The following is a 24143-nucleotide window of genomic DNA, read 5'->3' as shown; positions in this document are numbered from 1 at the left end:
AAATGAATCTGCTTTAAAATGTTAAACAAATGGGTGCTAAACAGAGGGATATTAAAAGGTTTTCATTTTCAACCTATGGATTTCTGTCTGCCAGACATTCAAAGATAGTGACTTGTGAAACTAGTATCTACATACAGTCCAAACAAATCCTTAAGACAATGTTCATTGACTCCACCTGAGACCCAAGCACATTGGTTTTGCTTCAGTCATCATTCTCCGAATTTGGTTTGGCTTTGTTACCAGAGCCACCCACCAGGCTTTCATTGTAGTTAAAATGCATTTGAAAGTGATTATGAGAAAAACTGAAGCATGTCAAAGTTTATAATTGGGAATATTCTAGTGATTATTCCAGAATTTTTTATGATAACTTTAGCTCCAATTTTTAATGAACCTGGTAATAATGGTAAGAGTATAACCAAATATAGTCAATTATCATACTCCCATAAATAATATATATATATATATATAACACACAAAGAAATGTAGTGTAATGGGTATGGGCTTTGGAGCCAAACTGCTCACATTCAAATCCCAGTTCTATGACTTACTGGAAAGGAAAGCTTGGTCAAATTACATAACATCTCTGTATCATTGAGATGAGAATAGAGGTGGTGCTTCATAGGATTGTTGTGAAGAGTGAATGAATTAATACATGTGAAGCACTCAGAACGGGGCCTTGCACATGGTATTTCCATGTGTTCGCTGTAACTACTAAGTTGAGGCATTGAAGCTCTTCCTAACTCACTTTTCATGCTTAGTTTTGTGGACTGGGTCATTGTTACTGGAGCAAAGTTGCCACTGTAATGTGCATCTTTTCCAGCCTAGAGAAGGATTTGCACTAGTGACCCGTTGTTTCAAGACCTGATGCCTGTCTCCAGGGCTGTCCCCTGGCTGCAGGAACTCTGTGCTGGGTTTCTTTGCAGATTGTGTTCTTTACAATGGAAACAGTTTAAGACAAATACGTCTTCTGTCTGGTCCCAGCCCTGAAAAGGACACACACACACGCACACATACACACACACACTTAGGTTTGCTATCTGCCCATTCCTGCTGCATATCAAACTACTAGGATGACTCCAAATGTCTGCCTAGGGCCAGTGTTTGTACCCTAATACATTTTGGTGAACACCTGGCATTTGAGTAATCTTTGTAAAAGAGTGCCCTGAAGATGAATGCCTTTTCTACAACACACAAGCTTACAATTCTTTAGACGTGTCATACTTTCTCATTTAATTTCCAGTCAAACCATGCAGCAGTGTCAAACTACAGCACCCTCACTCTGACTTCCCTTCTCTGGGTCATTCCTAAAGGACTGCAGTTTATTCTTTCCCCACTGGTTACTGATTATTTGTCCTCCCTTCTCCCCTTTCACTATACTGATGCTTTTTCTTTCCTTTCAGATTTTAACTTCTAGCCTGAGAAGACCTATTTGTAGTGGGTCCTTTTGCTTAAAACTATTTAAAAATTCTTTTGTCTGCTGCTATGCTATCCCAACACCTTTTTTTTTTTCAATATTTGCCATTAATTATGTCCTTCCATCAAGGCCAAACTCTGAGATCTGAGGTAATTAATACTTTTCAACTTGACCATGTTCATCCCTTCAGGCTGAGAACACCTGTTCCAGAAATGCCCAAGATATTAACTTGGCTAGGAGAATAGGTAAACTCCTTGAAGTCAGTGGCCAATAATTGGGGTAGCCACACACTCTAACCCTGGGATCCCCAAGATAGTGCCATAGCCTGTTATCATTCCACCTTCCACTGTGGGGAGGGGGAGAGAATTTTCTTCTGTGTAGAATCCTCCTCATGATCTTATTTCTCCCCCTTCCTCCTTCCTGACATCTCACACAGAACTGCAGGGGTTTAACAGAGTCAAGGAGGTCCTCTCTCAGTAGTGCATTTTAATGTCAGAAAAGGAGGGGAGGTCAGCCCAGTGTTGAGAAACCTTTGCCCTTCTGCAGGCTCTGCCTGCACAGCCAGCCATAGCAGCATCCCTGGGGTTCGGGCAGGCTTAGGCAGGTATCATATTTTCACATGGATGAGCTGTGCTCTACAACTTCTTCTGTGTACTAGGAACTCAAAAGTGTTGACATTGAAAATGGAGTTTTCTCCTTCTAACTGTTTTGGCCCCCCTGTTTTCAAGGGAGATGTATTTTTCATGGCTGTGGCCATGGGACTCTTGTTTACCTCTCCGTGGAGCGTGACCACAGGGCACAGCCATGGGCAGCTCAGGCTTTCTGGGTCAGAATAGCTGCTTTCTGGTAAAATGCTTTGAGTTTGGGAGAACCCTCGTACTCCTGGAAAGTCTTCCTTGGTTGTATCGGGCAGTAGGTTTGGTCATGGAGTCAGGCAGTTCTCTGCCTCACTGTCAAAGCAAAGGTGATGGGGACAGTGAATGGAAGGGGTTCCTTCCCAGAGGCCTTTGGGATCACAGGCATCTCCCTCTCTACCCTCCGGTGAGTACGTGCGGAAGCAGCTTGAACTTCACACAGAAGGGACCCCACAGTTGTTCCCACACTGTCCCCTGCATTGGGCCAGAATGAGTTTCCGTGTCCTGAATATCTTTGGAAAGGATCATCTGCCATGGAACCATCTGCAGGCATAAGTCAGAGGAACTTTGGGGGAGCTTTAAGACTGCAAATAAGGCTTTTATATCTTGGTTTGGGTGTGCCTTGATGCTTTTCCTTTCCAGCGGGACATTACGAGAACAGCTGAAAACATCCAAACGTGATTTTTCAGAATTTAGGTGGGGGAAGTAAAAACTCAACCTGCTCAGCCCAGATCTATTGCAATGCTTTGCATAATATTTAATGACTTACAAGCTGTTGCCTAATGGACGATTTTACCGTGTGTGCCCTTCAGTTCTGACTAGCTGGAGTCCTCCATGATTTAAGCTGCTGCCTCTCTCCTTCATGTGTCTTGGCCTTTGGGCAAAGCTGCTGTAGTCATTACTGCCTCCCCCCTTGGCTTCTTCTTCTGGTCTTTTTGTAGGTCATTCCATGAAGCCTATAGCTCTCCTCAGTTACACAGATCTTTGCTTCTTTTCTTAATCATAACATTCAAAGAGAGACGAGTATGTCTATATCTGAGAATCTCTGAATTCTAGGCAGGGAACAATTGCCAGGGATAAATGATGATGAAAATAATTATCTTTTCTTTTAAGCCAGGCACTATTTAAACAATCTACATGTATTATTCATTTAATTCTCAGTGACCCTCTGATGTAAGTCCTGTTATCTTTCCCATTTTACAGATGAGAAAATGGAGGCATAGGGAAGTTAAATAATTTGTCTAAAGTCACACAATTAAACAGTAGACCAAGGATTAGGATGAAAGCCACACGGTAGTCCTGAGAGAGAAATGCTATGATTCCTTTGTTTTGATGAGACCACTGGGGTTCAGGGAGGTGTGGAAATTTGCCCAAGCTTATCTCACGTCCAGCTCGAGCTCCTGTCCAGTATAGCCCTCTGCTCTCTTACAGCATGTTCTCAGTTCTGCCTCTTGGAGGTCCTGGATTCTGTTTCATTAAATAAATATTTAAAAAACAAATAATTAAAAAAAAACACCCACTAGGTTCTGAGTCCTGTGCCATGTGCTGGGTATGCAGAGATGATTTCTGTCATTTTATATCCTCATATAGATGTGTCAGATCTTGTTGGCTAATTTAATGCATTTTCCTTTTGGGGGAACTTAGAGGTACCTTTGGTATCCAGCACTGTGCTGGTCACCTGGAAGCTACTCAATACCTGAATGTCTACTCATTGGTAAAGGATGGCACAGGTAAATCATTGAATAAACAATTTTGTTCTACAGATGTGTGTGTTTGGTTCAGTTAATGTTCAGTGATGGGCTAATGTCCCACATAAGCCTGATTCATGAACCTAAACACAACTTGGAATAGGATGTCACTTTTGGTTTTATGACCATCACTTTCCTGATGGAGAAGGTAGGCCAAAAAGTTCAATACTCTAGGGTTGAGCTCTTAGGGTTGGCTTTTGAAAAGCTACCATTATATTATATTAGAAAAATCATGAAGTCAGGACCCGTGAGTTATAGTTCTAGCTCTTACAACTATTATAACTGTGAGTATCATCATGTCTTCTGATATCTCAGTTTTCTCACATACACGATAAGAAAGTTAGCGTAAATGATGGTTAAGGTCACTGATAAAGTCCTATCATTCATGGAAATAACATACCATAATGAGTCCTTTTGCCCAATGTAGGGTAGATATTAGTTTAGTTTTGACTGTAGATAAAGAATTTTGTTGAGTCTTAGTTTTCTTGCCTTTTAAGTAGATTGAGAATGGCTGGCATGCCTGATTTATAGGACTTATGAGGGTTCAGTGTAATGCTGGGGGTATAATGGCTCTGAGAGGTTTAACACACTGTATGACCGTAAGATGATATCATTCATATTGGAAATTAACAGAAAGGTGTCAGGTTGCTCCCACCCTCCATTATCCCCCTAAAAGACAGGAGCTTGGTCCTGGGCGGGCTGTTTCCTGGAGCCCATGGAAACCCTCGGGCCTCTACAGGGTCACTAAGGGCTTTGTCCTGCTGTCCCAGGGCTGGGGTAAGGCTGCCATGCTCTTTCTCCTGACAACAATTTATCAGACACCCCCACCGCACAAAATGTGGTAATTCATTAGACAAAAGTGAGGCTTTGAGTTCCAATCACCTCTGCTTTGTTAAAAGCCCCCTCAGAATCAGATCTTCTCTGTAGGCCAGCAGATGAGCACGTGTCCCCGGGCTTACAAATGCCTTAAAAGCAGCCTGATAAATCATCCCCCAAATCTGTGAGCCACATCTAACTCTGTCTCTCAGTGGGGGGGATATGTTTTAACTCTGACTTCTAGCTCCTCTCAGCTGCTTTAAGACAGTGTGATTCGAAAGGGTCAGACGTTTGGCATTTACTTAGGGGAAAGCTTGAAACAACCCCTGAGGCCCCCTGAGGCAGGGCTGGCTTTCCCCAAAGAACGCGCCCTTCAGAGCGTCTGTGCCACACATAAGGGCTGGTGTGAGGCCCCAGGCCCCTGTGGATGCTGTCTCTTCCCCACGACAGATGGTCAAGCCTTCAATTTCAGCAAGCAGTCCGCTGTCGGGAGGGTGGGCAAGAGATTCTGCCAGCACGCCAAGTGCCAGGGCAGCTTAGGGTAACAGGGATCCAGTGTGTGCCCGGCATGGCTTTTGTGCTAACAACGGGCTGGTGACAGGCACCTCGCCCCTGCTCATCGCTGAGACAGAAGATCCCCTGCTCCCTTGATTCTGTTTCTCCCTGGCAGAGCTCGTGTCCTGTTTGCCTGTCTTTCAAAATCCATTTTGGCACCAGATGGACCCCCTCATGGTGGTTAGCAGTTGTCTGACTTGCAGATGCCAGAGGGTATGCTGACAGCTCCTTCTAACACAACCTGAATCTGGCCGTCGAATCTGGGCTCAAATGGCTTAAAAGCACACACAGGCTGCCACCTGTATTATCAATATCAGCAACCCTGGGGAGCAGGGAGGGGGGCCTGCAGGAGGGCAGCCGCTCCCCTTCCACTCTGCCCACACTGCTGGTGTGGAGACAGTGGCACTAACATTACTCTCGCTGTATGATTACTCTCATTTACTCTTACCCGTACAGTTGCCTCTGTGGTTCAGTTGCTGGTACAGTTGGTGTTCACATCAGTCCTGCACGCCTTCTATTCTCACTAAACGCGCTATAGCATAATGAAAAAAAGGCGCAGGCCCTGAGTTTGAGTTCTAGGTTCACATTTGCTAAACTTTGAGGAAGTTTTTTAATTTTCTGAACTTCAGTTTCCTCATCTACAAAATGAGATTAATAGCAGAGGGTTTTTAGGGGGATTAAGTGGGACAAGGCATCTGAATTCCTTCGCACTTTGCTGAGCACGAGCTAAGTGTCTCGTTTATGGAAGCCATTACTATGGGTGCAGCCCTGTCACCATGCTGGCCCTGTCCCAGGCACTGTACCTCACCGCAGCTACTTTTTCCAATGGCCTTGTAAGGTAGCGACTGCTACACCCAGTTCATAGAGAAGGAGAGCGTGTTGTGGAGTTCAGCTACTTACCCAAATTCCCACAAGCAGTACCTGTCAGAACTAGGATGTGATCGGCATCCTGGGTACTGTTAAAGGCTGCAGCTTTTCCACCATCCCACACTAGCCCTCAGTGTCAACGCAGTGGTGGTCAGGCCTCTCCTGGGTGTTGGGGGGGCAGTGGTTTAAGTATGCCTTTCCAACTAGCTGTGCTTGGAAAGGACAGCCGGTTTTCACATTTCAGGTGTCTTTGGATGTACGCTTGACTCCCAGTGAGATGGCTGGTTCTGCCCCTGAGGTCCACCACGTTAAACCATTTCTGAAAGCTGTGCATGATCACGAGGGCCCCTGAGCACTTGCCTTCTCCAAGCCCCTAGGCAAGGAATGATGTGAAGGCACTTAGGACTGTGTCCACCCCCTCAAACCCCTGTCCTTCCCCAAGTCAGAACGGCCGGTTGCCCAAGGGAGTGGCAGTGTTGCTCCTTGTATTGGGGAAGGGGCATTAGAGCCAGATTTTGTTTTACAGCTGGGCTTCGGTGGTGTGCCGTAAGTCATTTATCCTGTATGAAAGGCTGACAAACTTTGGCTTCTGTGGAGAGAACCGGGAAGTGGGGCCGAATGACTACTCAGAGGGCCCGCTTTCATCGACGGGCAGCTGAATGTGGCGTGATACTGAAGGAGCCATTGCGGGCTGATGTCTACCTTTCAAAATGTTATTCCTTTGGCTGCCCAACGGATTGTGTCTTCAAAGAGTTATGCCCATGCTATACTCCCCTCTTGGCAAATTTTAAGAGATCAGGGAAGAGAGCTTCTTCTGAGACTTCTCTCAGTTGAGTATTCAGAACTTGCTTCCATTTGGCCCATCTTTGTGCTGTGTTCCCGGTACAGAGGACCCTAGTGTTATTTGGTTGATAGACTTGGTGTTCAGAGCTACATTCAGAATGCGGCATCATAAATTATGTGCATCAATGTAGGAATCGTACTCCAGTGTAGATTTAAAGTGGGTGAAAGGTGAAGAAAAAAAAATTCCTGCAAGAATTTAACTGGCATTTTAATGCATTCTGATATTTTTGGGAGATATTTGGGCTGAAATTCGCAGGCCTGAAAAGTCGAAGGGAATGAAGAACTTCAGGTGGTTTTTAAAATGCTTCTTTCCCCAAACATCCCCAATTCATAGATGCCCTGATGGGACACCTCTGCTGCCTGCTGCCTTTCCACGATGGACTTTAGCCATTGTGACATAAGAAATAACTCAGGAAGTTATAGGGTGACCATCCAGTTTGTCATTCATAACAGGATACTTTTGAGAGTTAAAGTGGATACTATTAAAGCTTACACTAACACAGCTGGTGTAAATTGAGATTGTTCCTGGCAAACTGGGACCTTTAGTCACCCCAACAAGTAACACCCATAGATGTCACTCTAAAACCAACTCGGGGACCAAGGGTGCAGTGAGGCAGTGCGGTTCTTACTCAATAACAAATAGATTTTGTCTACAGTAGGCAGTATAAGAAAAACATAAAGAAAATATTTGAGAAGTCAGAAGACTTCAGTCAGCATGTGAATCTTGCCTACTTCTCATGAGTACTACTAAGTGGGGTATTTTATTTGGAGATGCTATGATAAACAGTGTTTGCCATCTCTTTATTCATCCAGCATGTATTTCGCTTGTTCATCATCTATGAATTTATGGGGCTTAAATTACACGTTGCTGGGGACCATGAGTAATTCTCAGGCAATTATACCAAATTGGAACCTCGCTTGTGAAGACTTTTCCTCTGTCTGACTGAAAATTCTTCCTTGGGGGCTTAATTCTTTTGTGAGATCTGTTGGCAGCACTGAGAGCATTCCCTTCGTATAAAAAGGTCCAGCTTGGATGCAAAACAAAAACTAAAGCTTTAAATAAAATACTGGCTCTAACACCAGACTGAATATTTCAGAAAACACGCAGAGAACAACCCAGAAGCAACTTACTACTTTCTTCCCTTCTGTGTCAGAACTTAAATGCTAACCATGATAATTTGTTTCTTCACAGGTTCTTCTTGAAGTTTTTCCTCAAATGTAACCAAAATTGCCTAAAGAATGCAGGAAACCCACGTGACATGCGGAGATTCCAGGTGGGTCTGTCTCATCTTTCTTAAATCCTCATAATAACATAATGTCAGGAGAGGGTAACAAGGCCCAGCAGAAGATAAAGAGTAAGAGCTGTTTCCCCAGAGATGAAGAGCAGGTGAGGCTCTCGGTCCCCCAGGTCTCTGCAGTCTAGGAGTTGTTGTTTTCATCATGAGAATTGGGAATAACCCACCTGTGTTCATGGCTGAGGCCATGGAACCCTTCGTGCCCAGTTAGGCTTCCTGAAGGGACTCTCAGGCTTACACCACTGCAGGTGAAATGAAGTACATACAAATTATTAATTCTTTGCCTAAAGTTTTACAAGTAGGCAACTGTTAAATAGGAGCTTTGTTCTTGTTTTAGAATTATGCTCCCTTCCTCCTTCCTTTCTTTCTGGTATCCTCTTCCAATCTTAGAAATCGTTAGCAGTAATTATCTATGAAAAACGGCCCCCTGAACAGGCAGGGCATATCTAGAGTGATATGTGTGACCGTTCTGTTTCAGAAATGTTCTTGTACAGCACAGGTAAATGTTCTCAAGCGTCAGTCAGATTTGTCACGGTTTAAAGCATGAGTAGTATGTTAACCATTCATAACTACACATTTACTAAAGGATGAAGCTGAGAAAACAGATGTGTTAACTTCCAAGACACAGAAGGGTAGTTGGGTTTCAGGAAAGGTTGCTAAGTTCTAGATATGGTGCTTCTGAAACTTAAGTGTTGAAAATCCCCCGGGGATCTTGTTAAAATGCTAATTGAGGTGTGAGGTGGGCCTGCAACTCTACATTTCTAATGAGCTCCCAAGTGATGCCAGTGCCAGGGACCACACTTTGAATGGCAAGGTCCTAGACCCTTGTCGTGTGCTGCTCTCCAGTTAATTTTATGGCGAATTCATTTGCATGGTCAGCATTAGCTTCCCTATCAGAGGAACGACCCATATATGTCTGCCCATATGGTCTGTCAATGAAAATAGCATGGTGTTTACATTCTTTAAGCTCTTAGGTATAGTTAGTCAGTTGTAAGTGTGAATTGAAATGTGTGATCTCTGAGAGGATCTTTAAACATTTTAGCTGCACATTCTCTGGTGGGAAAAAACAGAAGGGATGATTCTGAACGTTGAGTTTTGGATGTCAAGATCTCTTAGTCTCCAAGGTGATTTTTTGAAGAAGTGAGATAGTCTCATGAAAGAACAAATTCAGTAGAAAGAAGACATTCTTTCCTCAGAGTCTGGAGTATTTCTGTAAAATCATTCCGGCATTGTCACCTTTTGTCTTGGCAGAAGTGAGGGGAGAGAATTCCTGGATTCCTGGTTTTATGGAAAATGTTTCTCCGAGTTGGTAGACTTGGGTGCTCTCATTCCCATGTGGGACTTGTTCTGTCTTTTAGGGGGTCAGCTTTGCTGGTGAAACAGCACATGTGATATGCCATTAAGTCCAACATGAGATTGAGTTTCTGCATGACCTTATTTCTAGCTTGCTCTGGGCTTGAGATGAGCTGTGTATCTCCTTTGACCAAGCTTGGATAAGGAACAAGGCATATCCAGGCATGAACCAATCATGTCTTATAAACATGTCTAATAGACAGGCGTAATGCCTTATGAATACAAGGATCAGCTTTACTTCTCAGGGTAGCCAAATTAGACATGGGTTTTCGTGGCATTGAGAAACTAAAAGAGTATTTGTGTAAGAATTCTGGGACCTTGTTTTCCCCATAGACCTGCTACTGAAATGTCTAAAAGCCTTGAATTGTAGGGCTGTAGCTTTTATATGAGATGAGAAACCAACTCAGTCTGTTATTTTTGATTGTCTAGAAAACTGTATATTTACAGACAAAATAGTAGTTCATTGTTTAGTAATAGGGCTACTGAGATGAGGAGGTACAATTAAGATTTCTGGAAAGCCTCAGTTTCCTCAACTGAAGAAAAATGGACTCAAATGATGATTCTGCTTATTTCACAACATATGAAACATTTTGTATGCATACCTAATTTGCAAATGATAAATATAAATGTAAGCCTTTGGAGAAAATACTTTTATAATAAACTAAAACTGGGTCATTATTAGTTCAGTTCAGTGTTCCCCTCAACCTGGGCACATTTGACGTTTTAGACTGGGTAATCCTTTATTGGGGGGATGTTGGGGAGACTTGTCCTGTGCATTGTATGACATTGGGCAGTTGTCACTGACCTCCACCCATCGATGCCAGTGGAGAAGCGACCACCCCAACCCTGATCATAACAACCCCAAATGTCTCCGGATATTGTCAAATGTTCCCTAGTTAGGATGGGGATGGGAAATTGCCATTGGTTGAGAATCAATGGGTCAGGCCTATGCATGAGGATCTCTGATAGACTTCTTAGTGACAGTGCCACTGTCCCAAAGAATGCACTGTTTGATTAGGCATGAGAGCTTCCTAGCATGAGGTCCATACTCTCCTTCAAATGTGTATGATTTATCTGAACCCTGACAATCCTCTTCCTATGATTTCTCCAACTGGTCCTAAAGTAAGTGGGCCTCTCTTGGGTCTTGCCCCTCTCAGGGGCAGCTACCTTGTTTTTTGGTTGAAGAGTTATATCTCTATCAACAATGAAAAATTCTTTCCTGGAGCTCAGATGTAACCTGATTTGTTCCCATCACCCACTTATTACTTCCTGGGAGAGGATAGAAGGAGCCTATGGCAGAATGAACACGCATTCATTTTGTTTTGTGTTTGTGTACATTTATACATTTCACTAATTATCACTTTTATACAGTTAGCACATGGTCTTATGCATGTAGGCATGTGGATGTTTATGCAATCAGAGAATGGATGAATTACCTCAGTAGACTTTCAGTAAAACCTCAAATATCCCTTACTCAACTTTTCCATTTTGCTCTTCAGTCTTGTTTCTTTCATGACAATTTCCTCCTGTTTCTCTGTATCATTTCACATTGGTAGCCACACCATCCTTCTTGAATCCATCCTTTTCTTGGATTCCATGACGGTACTCATGCCCTCTCAGCCTCTACCAAGGGATGCTCATCGTCCACTCTCCTGTAAATATTGGTGTTCCCTAAGTTTCCTTTTCCAATCCCGATATTTTTATTTTGTTTTATAGGCTCTCCTGAGCATCTTCTCCTCCCCCAGCATCTTAACCACTATTTGGGCATTGAGAACTCATGCGTTAGGCTCCCTGAGACCTGACGTGCAGAGTCAGACCTAACCATCCAGCTCCCTGCTGGATATTTCCAGGAACTTCAGCTTAGTGAGCTCTGAACTGCATTGTCCTCCTAATTTTCTGTTGCCTTTACCTCCAGCTGGCTTCTCTTTCTGTGTCCCCTGTCTTGGTTCATTCCTAAGTGCATTAAGTGCTGGGGATATGAATGTCTTCATTTGTCTCTATAGTCAGTGTGTTCCATATATCATGTGTGTAAACATGCATGTGCATGTGTTTACCTGGATGTACATCTAAGGACATCGGCCATAGTGATGATGATAAAGCTAACACTTATTGAGAACTTATTATGTACCGAGTATTGTTCTAAGTATTTTACACGAGTTATCATATTTTCTTCATAATGTCCCTGTTAAGAATGTGCAGATACAGATTATTCCCATTTTACCAATGAGGAAATGGAGGCTTAGAGAAGTTAAGCAATTTGGTCAAAGTCACACATCTACTAAGTAGTGTGGTGGTGATTCAGCCCAGTCAGCCTGACTCAAATGTTATCTAATGCTGTGGAACAGTAAGGAAGTTGTCAGAGTCTGTAGGCAGATTCCCAGCAAGGCAATAAGAAGGTCTCTCCACATCCAAGAGCCACAGTGGCTTCCCACAAATTTGTGCTGGACTCGCAGCAAAGCGAAGGACGGGTTTTCAACAGAGGGGTCCTGCCCTAATGGAGCCTAAACCATCTGCATGAATGGCCCTGGAACACCACAAGAGGCCCTCAAACAGAGGGCGGAGTGAGTGGAGTTCGGTAGAAGAGGGAGAACTTGAGCTTTGTTTCTGAACAGAGTTCCGGGCTCAGTCAATTTTTAGTTGTATGGACCTTAGAAGAATAAGCTATGATTCAGAAGCCTCCTTGAGCTTCCTCAAACCTATGCACATTTCTGGGTGGTTTGCCAGGGCAAGAAAGACCCATCCCCTAGATGGAGTCTGAATAAAGTGGCCTCTGACATCTCAGAGAACCCTGAGGAAAAAATCATTCCAAATCTTAGGACTGGGACCAAGATGGGGAAGATTTATTTTCCCTGCAGCTGTCCTGGTTGACGGAGATGTGTCACAGAGACACTGGTTGAAGGTTTCCTATGAATGAGACGCATGATTTCCATCATTTTTTCTCATGGTACTAATTGGGAAGCTGGTTTTAAATATTTTTATGTCACTGTTGCCTCTGAGGGGAAGTGAGAAACTATCTTTTTGGGTGAGAAAACTCCAGTCTCCTCTTTCCATCTCAATATGGCTTTTCTGAGTTATAATGAAAATCCGAGAGCTAGAGACATCCGATGACGATGTGCTGTCCTGCCTGCTAAGAGGCTTTTCTCCAGCTGTCATGGCTGCTGCTTCTCTCTCAGCCCATTTTGTATGCTTACCAGGCCAGCCTGATCTTCGTACACCGTGCCAGAGCATGTCTTCTCTGAACAGCAATCAGGGGCCAATGTAGGTGACTGAGGAGGACATAAGAAAGGTTGTTGATCTCTTGACATGTAAAGACATTCTGTCAAGCAAACTCAGCCTCGCAGTGGCTGAGCTTCTGGTGTGTAAACAGAGACTGCTTAATTACACAGGTCATGTCAATTAGTGTGACCTTAGTGTTTTCAAGAAATTAATCACTTTCCACAGAGCTTGGCTGTGTTCATACTTCAAGGCATTATGGAATAAGCCTTGTAGAAAATCTGGTACAATCACTTAAAAAAAATTTACAATGGATATTTTCTTCTGAGATCCCCAGGCTGTGGTTAACGTAACAAACTTACTTAAATACAACAGTGGATACAGGATTCATTCAGTTCTGGTGGGGGTGGGAAGTGGGAACCAAAGGAGAAGGTGAGAGTAAGTGAGGGATGGAAACAGCTCATGACCGGGAAATTCACTGTGACTATATGATGAGCCTGTTTCTTCATCTTGACACTAAAAAGATGCTAATGTCAAAGGACTGATAAAACTATGTCATGGGTCTGGCTTTTAACTGACAGGAGCTAGACAATTCCAGGTTACGATTTAAGTCCTTATCAATAGCTTTCCTTGTTGGGGCTGCAGGTTGGGGATGATAAGGGGAGAAACAAGGATGGGGTACAAACTGTCATTACAGTAGATACATGATGCCTGGATTTTGTGCAGTAAAGTGTAAATTTGCAAATTCATCTTATTTCTTCAACAAAGTTTTTCCATAGGCTATAAATATATATCCATCTATAAATGTTAGACCTATGACTATAAATGCATATAAATGTAGGATAAAAACAGTCATTCATTCATACGTGCACTCAGTGATACTGTTGTGTTAAGTGGTGAGTACACTGTGATAAGAATGACACTGCCTTAATGAAGCTTTCATTCTAGTCAGGGATCTATCAATTACGATACTAGCTACTGTAACAAATAGACCAAAGAACAAGGCTCATATGTACCAGAAGGTAGTTTCTTGCTTATCTCATGGTACAAGTTGGTAGAAGATCTTATACATGGAGTGATCTGGGGATCTGGGCTTTTTTCATTTTGTGCCTCCACCGTCCCCCAGAACCCGGTTGTCTCCGTCTAGCCAGCTGAAGGGTGAAGAGTGCCTGCAGGGGACTCATGGACTTCTTGAAAGCCTCAGCTTAGAAATGATTCTTGTCAACTCTGTCCACATTCTACTGGCTAGATGTCTGTCACATGGTTGTGTATAACCATGGAGAGGCCTGTAAATGTCCAGTTGGATGGACCAAGAAGAAGAGAAAATGGATGGAGATAATTATTGCTACAATGTATACAAATCAATAATTATAAATCATTACAAATTGTAATTATCGCTACAAAGAAAAGGAAACAGGATTTTAGGAGAGAGAGTAACAGCATGGACTGTGGGATAGGAGCCTGCTCTGAAGTAGGTGACCAGGAACACTTCTGAGGAGGAAACAGCTAAGTTCAGGGCTGAAGGATAAGAACAAATTGTCCTGAGAAGAGTGTGAAAAATGTTCTGAGCAGAGAACAAGCCCCAAAGTCATGTTTATCTGAGGACATGAGCCACCTTATTTCACTTATTTATCATTTTGGAGTGGGAGATAGGGACAATGAGGAGAAACCACCAGGTCATTCATCCCAAATTACCCCCCACATGTGTTTTTAAAAAAATGATGACATGGGAAATGACATTAAAAGGCAACTCTCTACCCTTCTTTTGGGTGGGTTCTATCCATTTTGGAGAATCCTTGTTATTTACTCAAAACCCCACAGAGGCTCTGAATCAGTGTTATAGGGTATGATTAAAGGATTCTTAAAACACATGCCTAACCTCTGCAGTTTCATTCTGCTTTTAAAGGCAGTTCAATAAAGAAAGAAATATTCTTTCTCATCCCTTTTCTTTCTCACTCACAGTCCCCGTCCCCTGTCTTATATTGTTTTGACAAACAGCATATCTTGCAATTAAATTCTTTACCAGCAGAACGCTAGGGGCCCAGGCTGCAATCACACTCTTCATACAGAATAATTTCAAGATGCACCATGCTGATTAATTATACTGAGAGCAGCTCTAATGATAGTTTCAGAATACAGGATTAATTCACATAGCATGGTAAATACAAATGGTGGATTTTCAACCTGATGTATTAAACCATTACGGCTTATTGGGCAAATATGTATCTTGGCATAAGCCTTATGCTGGGCCTTGGCAGGAAATATGCATCACTGAGAACAGGATTTGATGAGCGGTAGCTCTGCACTTAGAGGAAATAAATTCCTACTTAAGTACAGCTGCTATTGACAAAATGTAAAATACATTAAAAGATAGATGTGACAGTGTTTGGTTTGATCAGTGCTGCCAATGAATATTGGTTCTGAGGCTGCCTATGCTTTTGAGACTTACCAGCAGAAGGTATTCTTTAGATCCTTCCACTTTTTAAGGTGTAATTATAGAGCTCTTATTATGTGTGAGGCTCTGTACTAAGTGTTTTACATATATAATCTGCTGTATTTTTCCACCACTCTTTCCCTACTTTACTTTGCACCAAACAAGCACATTGACCTTCCTTCTCTTCTTTCATTTCCTTTTCCCAAATATACTGAACTCATTTCTGCTTCAGGATCTTTGCACTTGCTATCCTGTCTTCCTGAGGAATTTCTTCGGCCACCTCACTGAATGGCTGGATACTTCTTGTTACTTAGATTTCAGCTAAAATATTCCCTCCTCAGGGCAACCTCCCTTAACCACATAATCAAATAGCTGCCACCTAGGCATCTTCCCTCCCCATTTAATTTTCTTCTTGGAACTTTTCACCTTCTGAAATTTGCTTTTATTGCTTCCTTATTTATTGTCTGAGAGCCCATTCTGTCCCTAATAAGCCCTTGGTGGGCAAATACTTTATCTGTCTTGCTCACTGCAGCTTCTCCAGTACACAGAATAGTGCCTGGCACATAGCATAGCCTCAACAACTTATTTTTTTCGATTAAGTGACTTATCAAAGTGACATACTAGTAAGTGATGGAGTTGGGGTTCAAACTCAGGACTGTCTTGGTCTAGAATCTGATCTGTTGACTAATATGCTGTTTTCTTGCTCCGTTTCCATATGCGTGAGTCATAGTCTCATTGGTAGAGAGCATAAAAAAGCAATGCTGTGTTTTGGCTCACCGCCACTTACCACCACCAATGGGAACACATAAACGGAGAGCACCACTTAGATGCCAGTGACATCATCAAGAGTCATCAAAAGTATCCTGATGCTCAGAGGGAAGAACAAGGTTCAGATCACTGATGAGCTTTTTATGTCTAGCACATGTCACAGTGCAGGAGACAGAAGCCTAGTCTAGTCTCCAAAGGTCCAAATTAGTGTAGCATGGGTATCTGAGGATTTAGAAGTGTCCCTTCTTGTCTTACTGTTAAGACAAGAGATATTTTTGAGCCTTCAGGTGTGGATTTAATTCAGTTACTCACTCCCTCACTCCAGCAGTTCCACTCTGTTACAGCCTGTAGGTTCACGCGTCTGCCTTAATTTTTAATGAGTTATTTGGGATCTTTCAACCAGACAGAAACTAGAAATCAAGCAGGTTCAGAGAATATTTCATTCCATATCCATCAAGGATATTTTAAAGGACAAAGTTAATGAAGACCCAACTCCTAACTGTTGCAGACCATTTTTATGTATATAATACTTAAAGTGTAATCAGTCACATAGATAGCAGAGGTGTGTGCTGGAAGACACCAGGAGAGCTGGAGAGAGTGTGTGGGTGAGAACTGAACCTGGAGTCTGCATGTTTCCCTTCAGGCTTGCCTCTGCTCTTCATTTGTCCTATGACCTTCAGGATGTTTTTAAACCTCTTGGGCCTCAGTTTTCTAAGCTGTAAAAGGAGGTGTTGGGCAGATTTGCAGTGTCCTAACACTGAGGACTCCTTTTGTTATTTTCTTCTATGAACCTCAGGTGATGACTGATTTTTTTCACCTAATGGTATTTATTAAGAATCATGATCTCTATTTTAAAATTATTCAAAGCCATGTGAAATCACCAATTCAGAGCTTCTTGTGTATGAGGTAACTGGTGTTTCCATATAGAGATGACTTGATACCCTATCAACAAAGGAAAATTACTGAATGCTTTAGTATGCAGCCTTACTGTAGATGAATTTAGGAATCTCTCTGCAGTACTGTCCCCATTACTACATTTGAAAATTCCTAGTTGGAAGCCTCTTGGGTCTCTTATAACTCTAGGGTTTGAGTTGTCTGTAGAGTGTTTTAGCAGATAAAGTGAAAAATGTGGACTGCATAAGGTTGAGAGTAGAAGTTTGATGGGTTAGACTTGATTTTGTGGAACAGTTTTAGGTTTATAGAAAAATGAGGGGAAGTATAGAGAATTCCCACAGACTGTCTCAATGTCCTCTCCCCTGCTTCCCCAATGATTAACATCTTGCATTAGTGTGATACATTTGTTATAACTGATATGTCAATATCAATACATTGTGTTGTTAACTAAAGTCCATAGTTTATACTAGTGTTCGCTTCTTCTGTTTTATACTCTATGGGTTTAGACATGATGTCACGTGTCCACCATTACTGTATCATATAAAATGATTTCACTGTCCTAAAAATCCAATGTTCCACCTATTCATTCCTCTCTCCCTCCTCCCAAACTCCTGGCAACCACAGATCTTTTTACTGTCTCCATAATTTTGCCTTTTCCAGAATGTCATATAGTTGTAATCACATAGTGCATATCTTTCCAGATTGGCCTTTTCATTTAACAGTATTTATTTAAGGTTCTTCCATGTCTTTTTGTGGCTTGATAACTCTTTTTTTAGTGCTGTATGAGCTGTATAATATTCCATTCTATAGATTACTGGTTTGTATATCCATTTACCTATTGAAGGGCATCTTTATTGCTGATATGTTTTATTTATTTTACCTTTTTTATTGATGTAATTGTTGATTTATATTCAAGTGTATGAAATAATACAGAAATCCCATGTACCACTTACCTAGTCTCTGTAATAGTAATATTTTACAAAACTACAGTACTATATTACATAGTAACATATAGTAGTCATACAAGATATGAAAATTGATAAATCCACCCTTCTTATTCAAATTTATCTGGTTTTATTTGTAAATGTGTGTGTTTGGGGGAGTTAGTTATATACAGTTTTATCATGGGTAGATCTGTGTATCTATCACCACAGTCAAGATATTGGGCATTTTCATCACCACAAAGATCCCTCCTATTATCCTTTTATAGTAGCCACATCCACCTTTGCTCTGTCCCTAACTCTTGGCAACCATTATTCTGTCCTCCATTCATAAAATTTTTTTAGTTTAGGAATGTTAAATAAATGTAATCCTGCAGGTTATTAGTTTGCTATGACTGCAGTAACAAAATACCACATACTGGGAGGCTTAAAAATGGAAATTTATTTTCACACAGATCTAGAGGCTGAAAGTCCAAGATGAAGGGGTGAGCAGGGTTGGTTTCCTCTGAGATCTCCCTCCTTGGCAGGCAGACGGCCACCTTCCTGCTGTGCCCTCTCAGGGACTTTCCTCTGCGCACCCCAGTGTCCTCTGGGTGTTCATCTTCCCTCTTAGGACACCAGTCCGACTGAGTTAAGGCCCACCCTGCCAGCCATACTTTAACTTAACTACCTCTTAAAGGCCATATCACTAAACACAGTCATATTCTGAGGTACTGAGGGTTAGAATTTCATGAATTTGGAGGTGGGGGTCACAATTCAGCCTATGTATGCAGTATATAACCTTTTGATATTGGCTTTTTTCATTTGGCATAATTCTCTGGAGATTCATCCAGTCATATCAATAGTCTGTTTTTTTTTTTCATTGCTGAGTATTATCCCATGGAATGTTGCTTAATGTCTTTTTATTACATGGACTTCAAGCCAATGCATTTAGTGCCTTATATTAGGGGCCTTGAATTAGTGCAAACATAGAATAGGTTAAACCCAGAGATAAGGAAGCCATGTAACAGACCAACTTTGGCACAAATTTCCTTACACTGAATTGCCACATATCAGCATTGAAAACTAAGATTTATATTTTGATAATCATTCAAAATTAACTTGCTAAAGTGATTAATTTTTGGAGGCAGGTACTACTACAACCTTCTAAATTTAAATATTGAAAATATTTTTGCAGTTTAATCTTTCCCCTGATTCCATGTTTGTTGTAGAAGTGTCTAAAGATCCAGATTCCCTTCTGGTTGCTTTTGTCCTAGCCCCTTCCACATGAGCTGCTACTTTTTGTTAACGTGATCTTCCACTCATGACTGAATTTAGCTGCTTGTGTATTTTTGAAAATCTGCTCATGAGATGGAGATTATGCTTCATTAATCTTAAATAATGTAATTGGGACACACAAGGTCTCCTGCCTGCCATGAAGGAAGAAGGTACAGCCTGAGGAATGATAGTGAGGAAATGCTAACCGATCAGAAAACTCCCAGAGAACGCCTCCTTCATATGAAATAATGGGAAAAGTAGACTGAATCGATCTCTGATTTATAGACTGTTCTCAAAGTAGTTAGATTTCATTTTGTTTCAAGCCCAGAATATAACAGACTAAGATACAGATGGGTTCCAGAAAGCAAAATTATATAAACCAGTGAAATTTGCAATTCACAAGAGGCTTAAATTATATAATTATACATTGTGAGCACAAAGTTCTTCAAAATTGTGTGATTTCCTTGTCAGACAGATAAAGCAGTGAATATAGAAGAAATAATTTCTATATCGTTTTATTAAAAAAAAATTATGCTAGGTCCTCCTTTTCACAAGCAAGATGCTTCTGATTATCTGTCCAACATGTTCTCCCAAACTCTTTGTTGAACACCACAAACAAAGCAACAATCAGGCTCCTACTGCTACTGATGTTCGTTGAGTGCTCAATGTGAGCCAGGAATCAAGCTGCCACTTTAAATAATCAAAGCTTCACAGAATTAGCTACTATTATTATTTTATTTAAGAGGGAGGGTCACTGGGACTTAGAGAAGTTAAGTCAACCTGGCTAAAATAACATCAACCAGGAAAGCTCGGAAGTCAAGAACCATAAATTTTGTGTTAAAAAATGAAAAATTTTCAGGGGAGAGTCCAAGGAAAAAAATAAATCAAAATTTTAAAACATTTAAAATTTTCAAAAATGAAAAAACATAAATTTTCTTTCTAATTCTAAGTAGAAGAGGACAAGCAGTAGTAAATAACCTTTAGGGCTATCTAGATCCAGGATATAACAGGGAAGATTCTGGACCACTGAGATGAGCTAAGAAATTGAAAATGTCCGTATAAAATCTCCAAAGTGCATGGGTACCTCAAGATTTCTCTTCTGCCCTTTGCGTCACCTCAAGCTGAATACCTTCACCTGGAGGGTTTGGACTGTGGAACACACTGGGTGTTCATCAGCATATCTCTGGATTGATATAGTAAAAAGTTATGCCAACTCCCAAATAGAAATATGATTCCAAAAAATACAGTGATAAAAATATTCACCTAGGTTAGAATTATTTCAGGAGATGTATCTTGGGCATCCCATGAATAAACTGGAATAATTTATTTCAAAGCCATTCTACAGCAACACTGTCTATCAGAACATTCTGCCAAGATGGAAATGTTCTATATCTGCCCTGTCCAATACAGTAGCTGTAGCCACATGTGACTGACCACTTGAACTGTGGCTATGGAAACTTAGGAAAAATGGAATTTAAAATTTTACTTAATTAGTTTAAATTTAAATAGCTGCATGTGGGGTTACCATATGTGCAATCAGTGCAGTTCTAAGGAGTAAAGTTTTAATTATTACAAGTATCATAAAATTCTAAATACACCTTTTCTTCATATTTCCTTCACCTCTTTCCCTGGACAGGGGAGTGAAAAAGGGGAGAGAGCTGCAAGGGATGGTTGAGTCCAAATGTAAAATCATTTTCCATGTTTGTATGTCCCCAATTCAAGCTGTGTTTTGTTGACAAAATTTGGGAAGGCTGAAGATTTGGCCCGCCTGTCTGTACCTTTGCCTGCATGAATGTGTCAGCACCTCATTAATCTTGTATTAAACTGCAAAGGCCTTTTTCCCTCCCCCTATGGGACATTTTTAAAGGACACTCCAGTGCCCCCTTTGCATCTCACAGATTTTCTAAAAAAAAACTACAAGTTGCTCTGTGGATTAATTTCAGCATATGCTTTATTTATATCTATCCCAATCATTTCCAAATTGGAAAGAGAGAGAAATTATTTTGGGGGATAGAGAAGTTGAGATATATTGTGTCTTGAGTTTTTGAGGAACTCACTGTTTCTATTTCCTAGGAATTAAAGGCATGAGGATTCTGTCTGTATTATCTTTCTCCAATTTTAATTTGTCTTTCAATGAAATGATTCTATCACACAGGTGGTCTTGGTGATCCTTATTCTTGCCAAGAAAAAAAAGACATAGTTTGTAGGGGTTTTTTTGCGTTAACCATTCTTGTCATTTTTTTCAATGTAGGAATTAGATGACAGTGTCTCTAAATGATACTGAATATTTTAAGCCTGAAGCCTGAGTGCTTTGTCCTACAGGTGCTGGTGAATTGTCATTGCTTTTTTCTTTTTTTTTCTCTTAAGACAGACATCTAGAATAACAACTTTCTGTATTTCCTGACACTGGAAACAGATACCGTTTGGGATTCCTTTTATAGTTTCTTCAGCTAACGACTCCAGTGACCACTCAATTGTGGTCTTGTAGTAAATCAAAATTTCTTTGAAAGACCCAGCTCTGTTACATAATTGTAAATTATCCCACGAAGTCATCTCCCTAACTAGAAAGAAAACTGAGTTTCCGTTGCCTTAAATAATAGGGACCCTGCCAACACATAATACTTTTTGAAAATAAAAGAACAGACCATTTCTTCTCCTGTTCCTCCTCCTTCTTTTTACTCCTTTTAAACTAACCCACAATTGATTAGGCAAACACAGAAGCTTCAGGCTGTGTCAGATCTGGTTGGTCAGTCATGGAGAAAGAGAACAACCACTTTGCAAACTGCTGCTTGGGTCTCACTGGTCCCTCCCATGAAACTTGCCCTAACTGGGATTTTGGCTTTCGTAGTGACTAAGGTGAATACCCTGAGTCCCTGAATGGACTCTCCATTGTTTACTTTTCAGTTTAATAAAATAGTGTTAAGAAATAAAACCAGGGAGGGCCCAGGCCCTGCCGGAATCAAGGTGAGAACCCTGAGGGAGGGCTGAGGGGGCTCCACAGAAGACCCCCAATTCAGTCCCTCCCGGGAGGCCCCGGTGACATGACTAGGTGCATTGTCTCCTGACTTCTGCATCCCGGTCTGAAAGAGACTCGGGGCTTGGTCTAAGAAGAAGGGCCCAGAAGGAAAAAAATCAAAATCAAATCAACCCCACGATGGCATTGCGTTCATAGCCCGCAGTTCTTTGCCGTCCTCGAGGCAGGGGAAAAGGACAACCAATATATTTTGGCAGGATGTGTTTAGGTCAAAGAGGCGGACAGTGGAACTTTCCAGTATGGCAAACATTGGTGTGGCAGGAGGTCTGTACAGCCGCCACTTTGCAGGGCAGGGCTGACAGTCGGCAGGCACAGGCCAATGCCCAGCGCTTTCCCCTCTGCCCAACTCGGGTGGTGAGACTGTGGCCTTGCACAAGACTCTAGAAGTCTGGGAAAAGGCTTCCTCAGGAACTCGGGCCTTGGTGCATGCCAATCCTTGTAAGCATTTCACCTCTTAAGAGGCTAATGCCTCTCAAAACCAAGAACAATTAAAGTGAGAGTCTTTCCAAGCAACTAGGGAATTGAGCAAAATGAATCAGAAATCCTCTGCTTTGGCTCTGGAGGTTCGCCTCATTATGAGAGCAGATCTATTAGCCCTCTTGCCTTTGTCTTTCATTTCTCAAGTGAGGTGATTCTAATTAAATTAATCTGCATGTCAATCTATCGGTGATCAATCAAAAAGCCTGAGGTCCCCCCTATGCTGCAGGGTGCTTGCGGCTGACAGGGTCTGATAATGGAGGAAGAAATAAACTGTCGAGCAAAGTTAATTAGTCAACATAATAGGTGGATTAAACGGGAGCTGGCTGATTGCTGTTCCCCATGTCAAAGCAGGAGGTGGGAACTGAAGCTGCAATTACAGACAATTATTATATTTGGTTGTAAGAGGTCGAATGAATAAACATATCTGTGCGGGTTTCAGTTTTAATCCTCTTCCCCATTTAATATAAGGAGAAGTGTAGGTCATTTCTTCTCATTGTTTTAGTCAAAGTTCTCTGAGAAAACACCTTTGCCTGGGACCCTTCCGGCACACTGGTTTCAGAGTCAGTTTTTGAGATGGCCAGGATATCTGCATCGTACCTGGGCTGTGCCTTTTTTTTTTGGCTTTGAAACACAGATCTAAGATCCTTAATTAGCAGACGTTTTTGGGGATGGTTGTGGCGATGGTGGTTGAGGAGGTCTTTGGTCTAATTTACCCAACTAATGTGGGAAGAAAAAAGTACAAGAAGCCCTAAGAAGACACCCAGGAGAGAAAGCTGCATCCCAGCTCTCGCTGAAACCTCTTTTTCATTTCTCTATCCTCTTAACCCTGACGCAGTGGGAGGGAAATATTTTAAAGATTCAAAAGGTTTTTATTTGCATGATCAACTGTGATATCTGCTTCAGTGTCTAAACTGAAGGGTAATTTAGGTGAAACACAACCACCCTTGTGTAAAAAAAAAAAAATGCTAATAAAGATCCTCTTGTTAAAATTATGGTTAACAGTGTACCTTCTGCTGTATAACTATAAACTGTGCAATTTTACTTAAAACTGCATCAAAAGCGTTCCATGCCAAAGACCCACTCATCAATAGCTCCTCTTGTTAGACTTGTACAGCATAAGCACCAGTTATTATGTGAAATAGCTATGCAATTTTCTTCAGCTCCCAGCTGTTTTTTATTTAACTTGAGTTTATTACCCTCCATGCTTTTATATTAAAATGTTCATTCATTTTTCTCTTCTGTCTCCAGGTCGTGGTGTCTACAACAGTCAACGTGGATGGCCATGTCCTGGCAGTCTCCGATAACATGTTTGTCCATAATAACTCCAAGCATGGGCGGAGGGCTCGGAGGCTTGACCCCTCGGAAGGTACGCCCTCTTATCTGGAACATGGTAGGCAAATCATTTTCATTGGTTGGCATTGCTACTTTAACTGTGAATCTATTTAGTTTCTCTCTTCCGACTCCGCCACATTTACTACCATGCTTCAAATTTCAAATGTACTGTTGAACAACATTGATGCCGGGTCTTTAAAGACAGGAAGATATCCTCAAGGCCCAGGCTTTCTTGGTGCACAGCTTTTTACCCTGGAAATGGCT

General features: G+C 41.6%; 1 protein-coding gene across 11 annotated transcripts in view; it reads left to right on the top strand.

Annotated features, from left to right (window-relative positions):
* EBF1 (EBF transcription factor 1) overlaps positions 1–24143 on the top strand; it is a 376768-nt gene that overhangs the window by 229451 nt on the left and 123174 nt on the right. For 7 of the 11 annotated variants that reach the window (XM_057491234.1, XM_036915169.2, XM_057491212.1 and 4 more), the window contains 2 exons: positions 8071–8152; positions 23796–23937. In XM_057491234.1, the coding sequence (XP_057347217.1) occupies positions 8071–8152; positions 23796–23937 (224 nt within the window). The remainder of the gene's footprint in view (positions 1–8070; positions 8153–23795; positions 23938–24143) is intronic. The other 4 variants (XM_036915412.2, XM_057491220.1, XM_036915948.2 and 1 more) reach the window with 1 other exon arrangement.

The sequence above is a fragment of the Manis pentadactyla genome, chromosome 2 (genome assembly GCF_030020395.1).
Source record: "Manis pentadactyla isolate mManPen7 chromosome 2, mManPen7.hap1, whole genome shotgun sequence".
NCBI lineage: Eukaryota > Metazoa > Chordata > Mammalia > Pholidota > Manidae > Manis > Manis pentadactyla.
The sequence above is the reverse complement of the archived record's forward strand: the minus strand, read 5'-3'. Positions and strand labels throughout refer to the sequence as shown.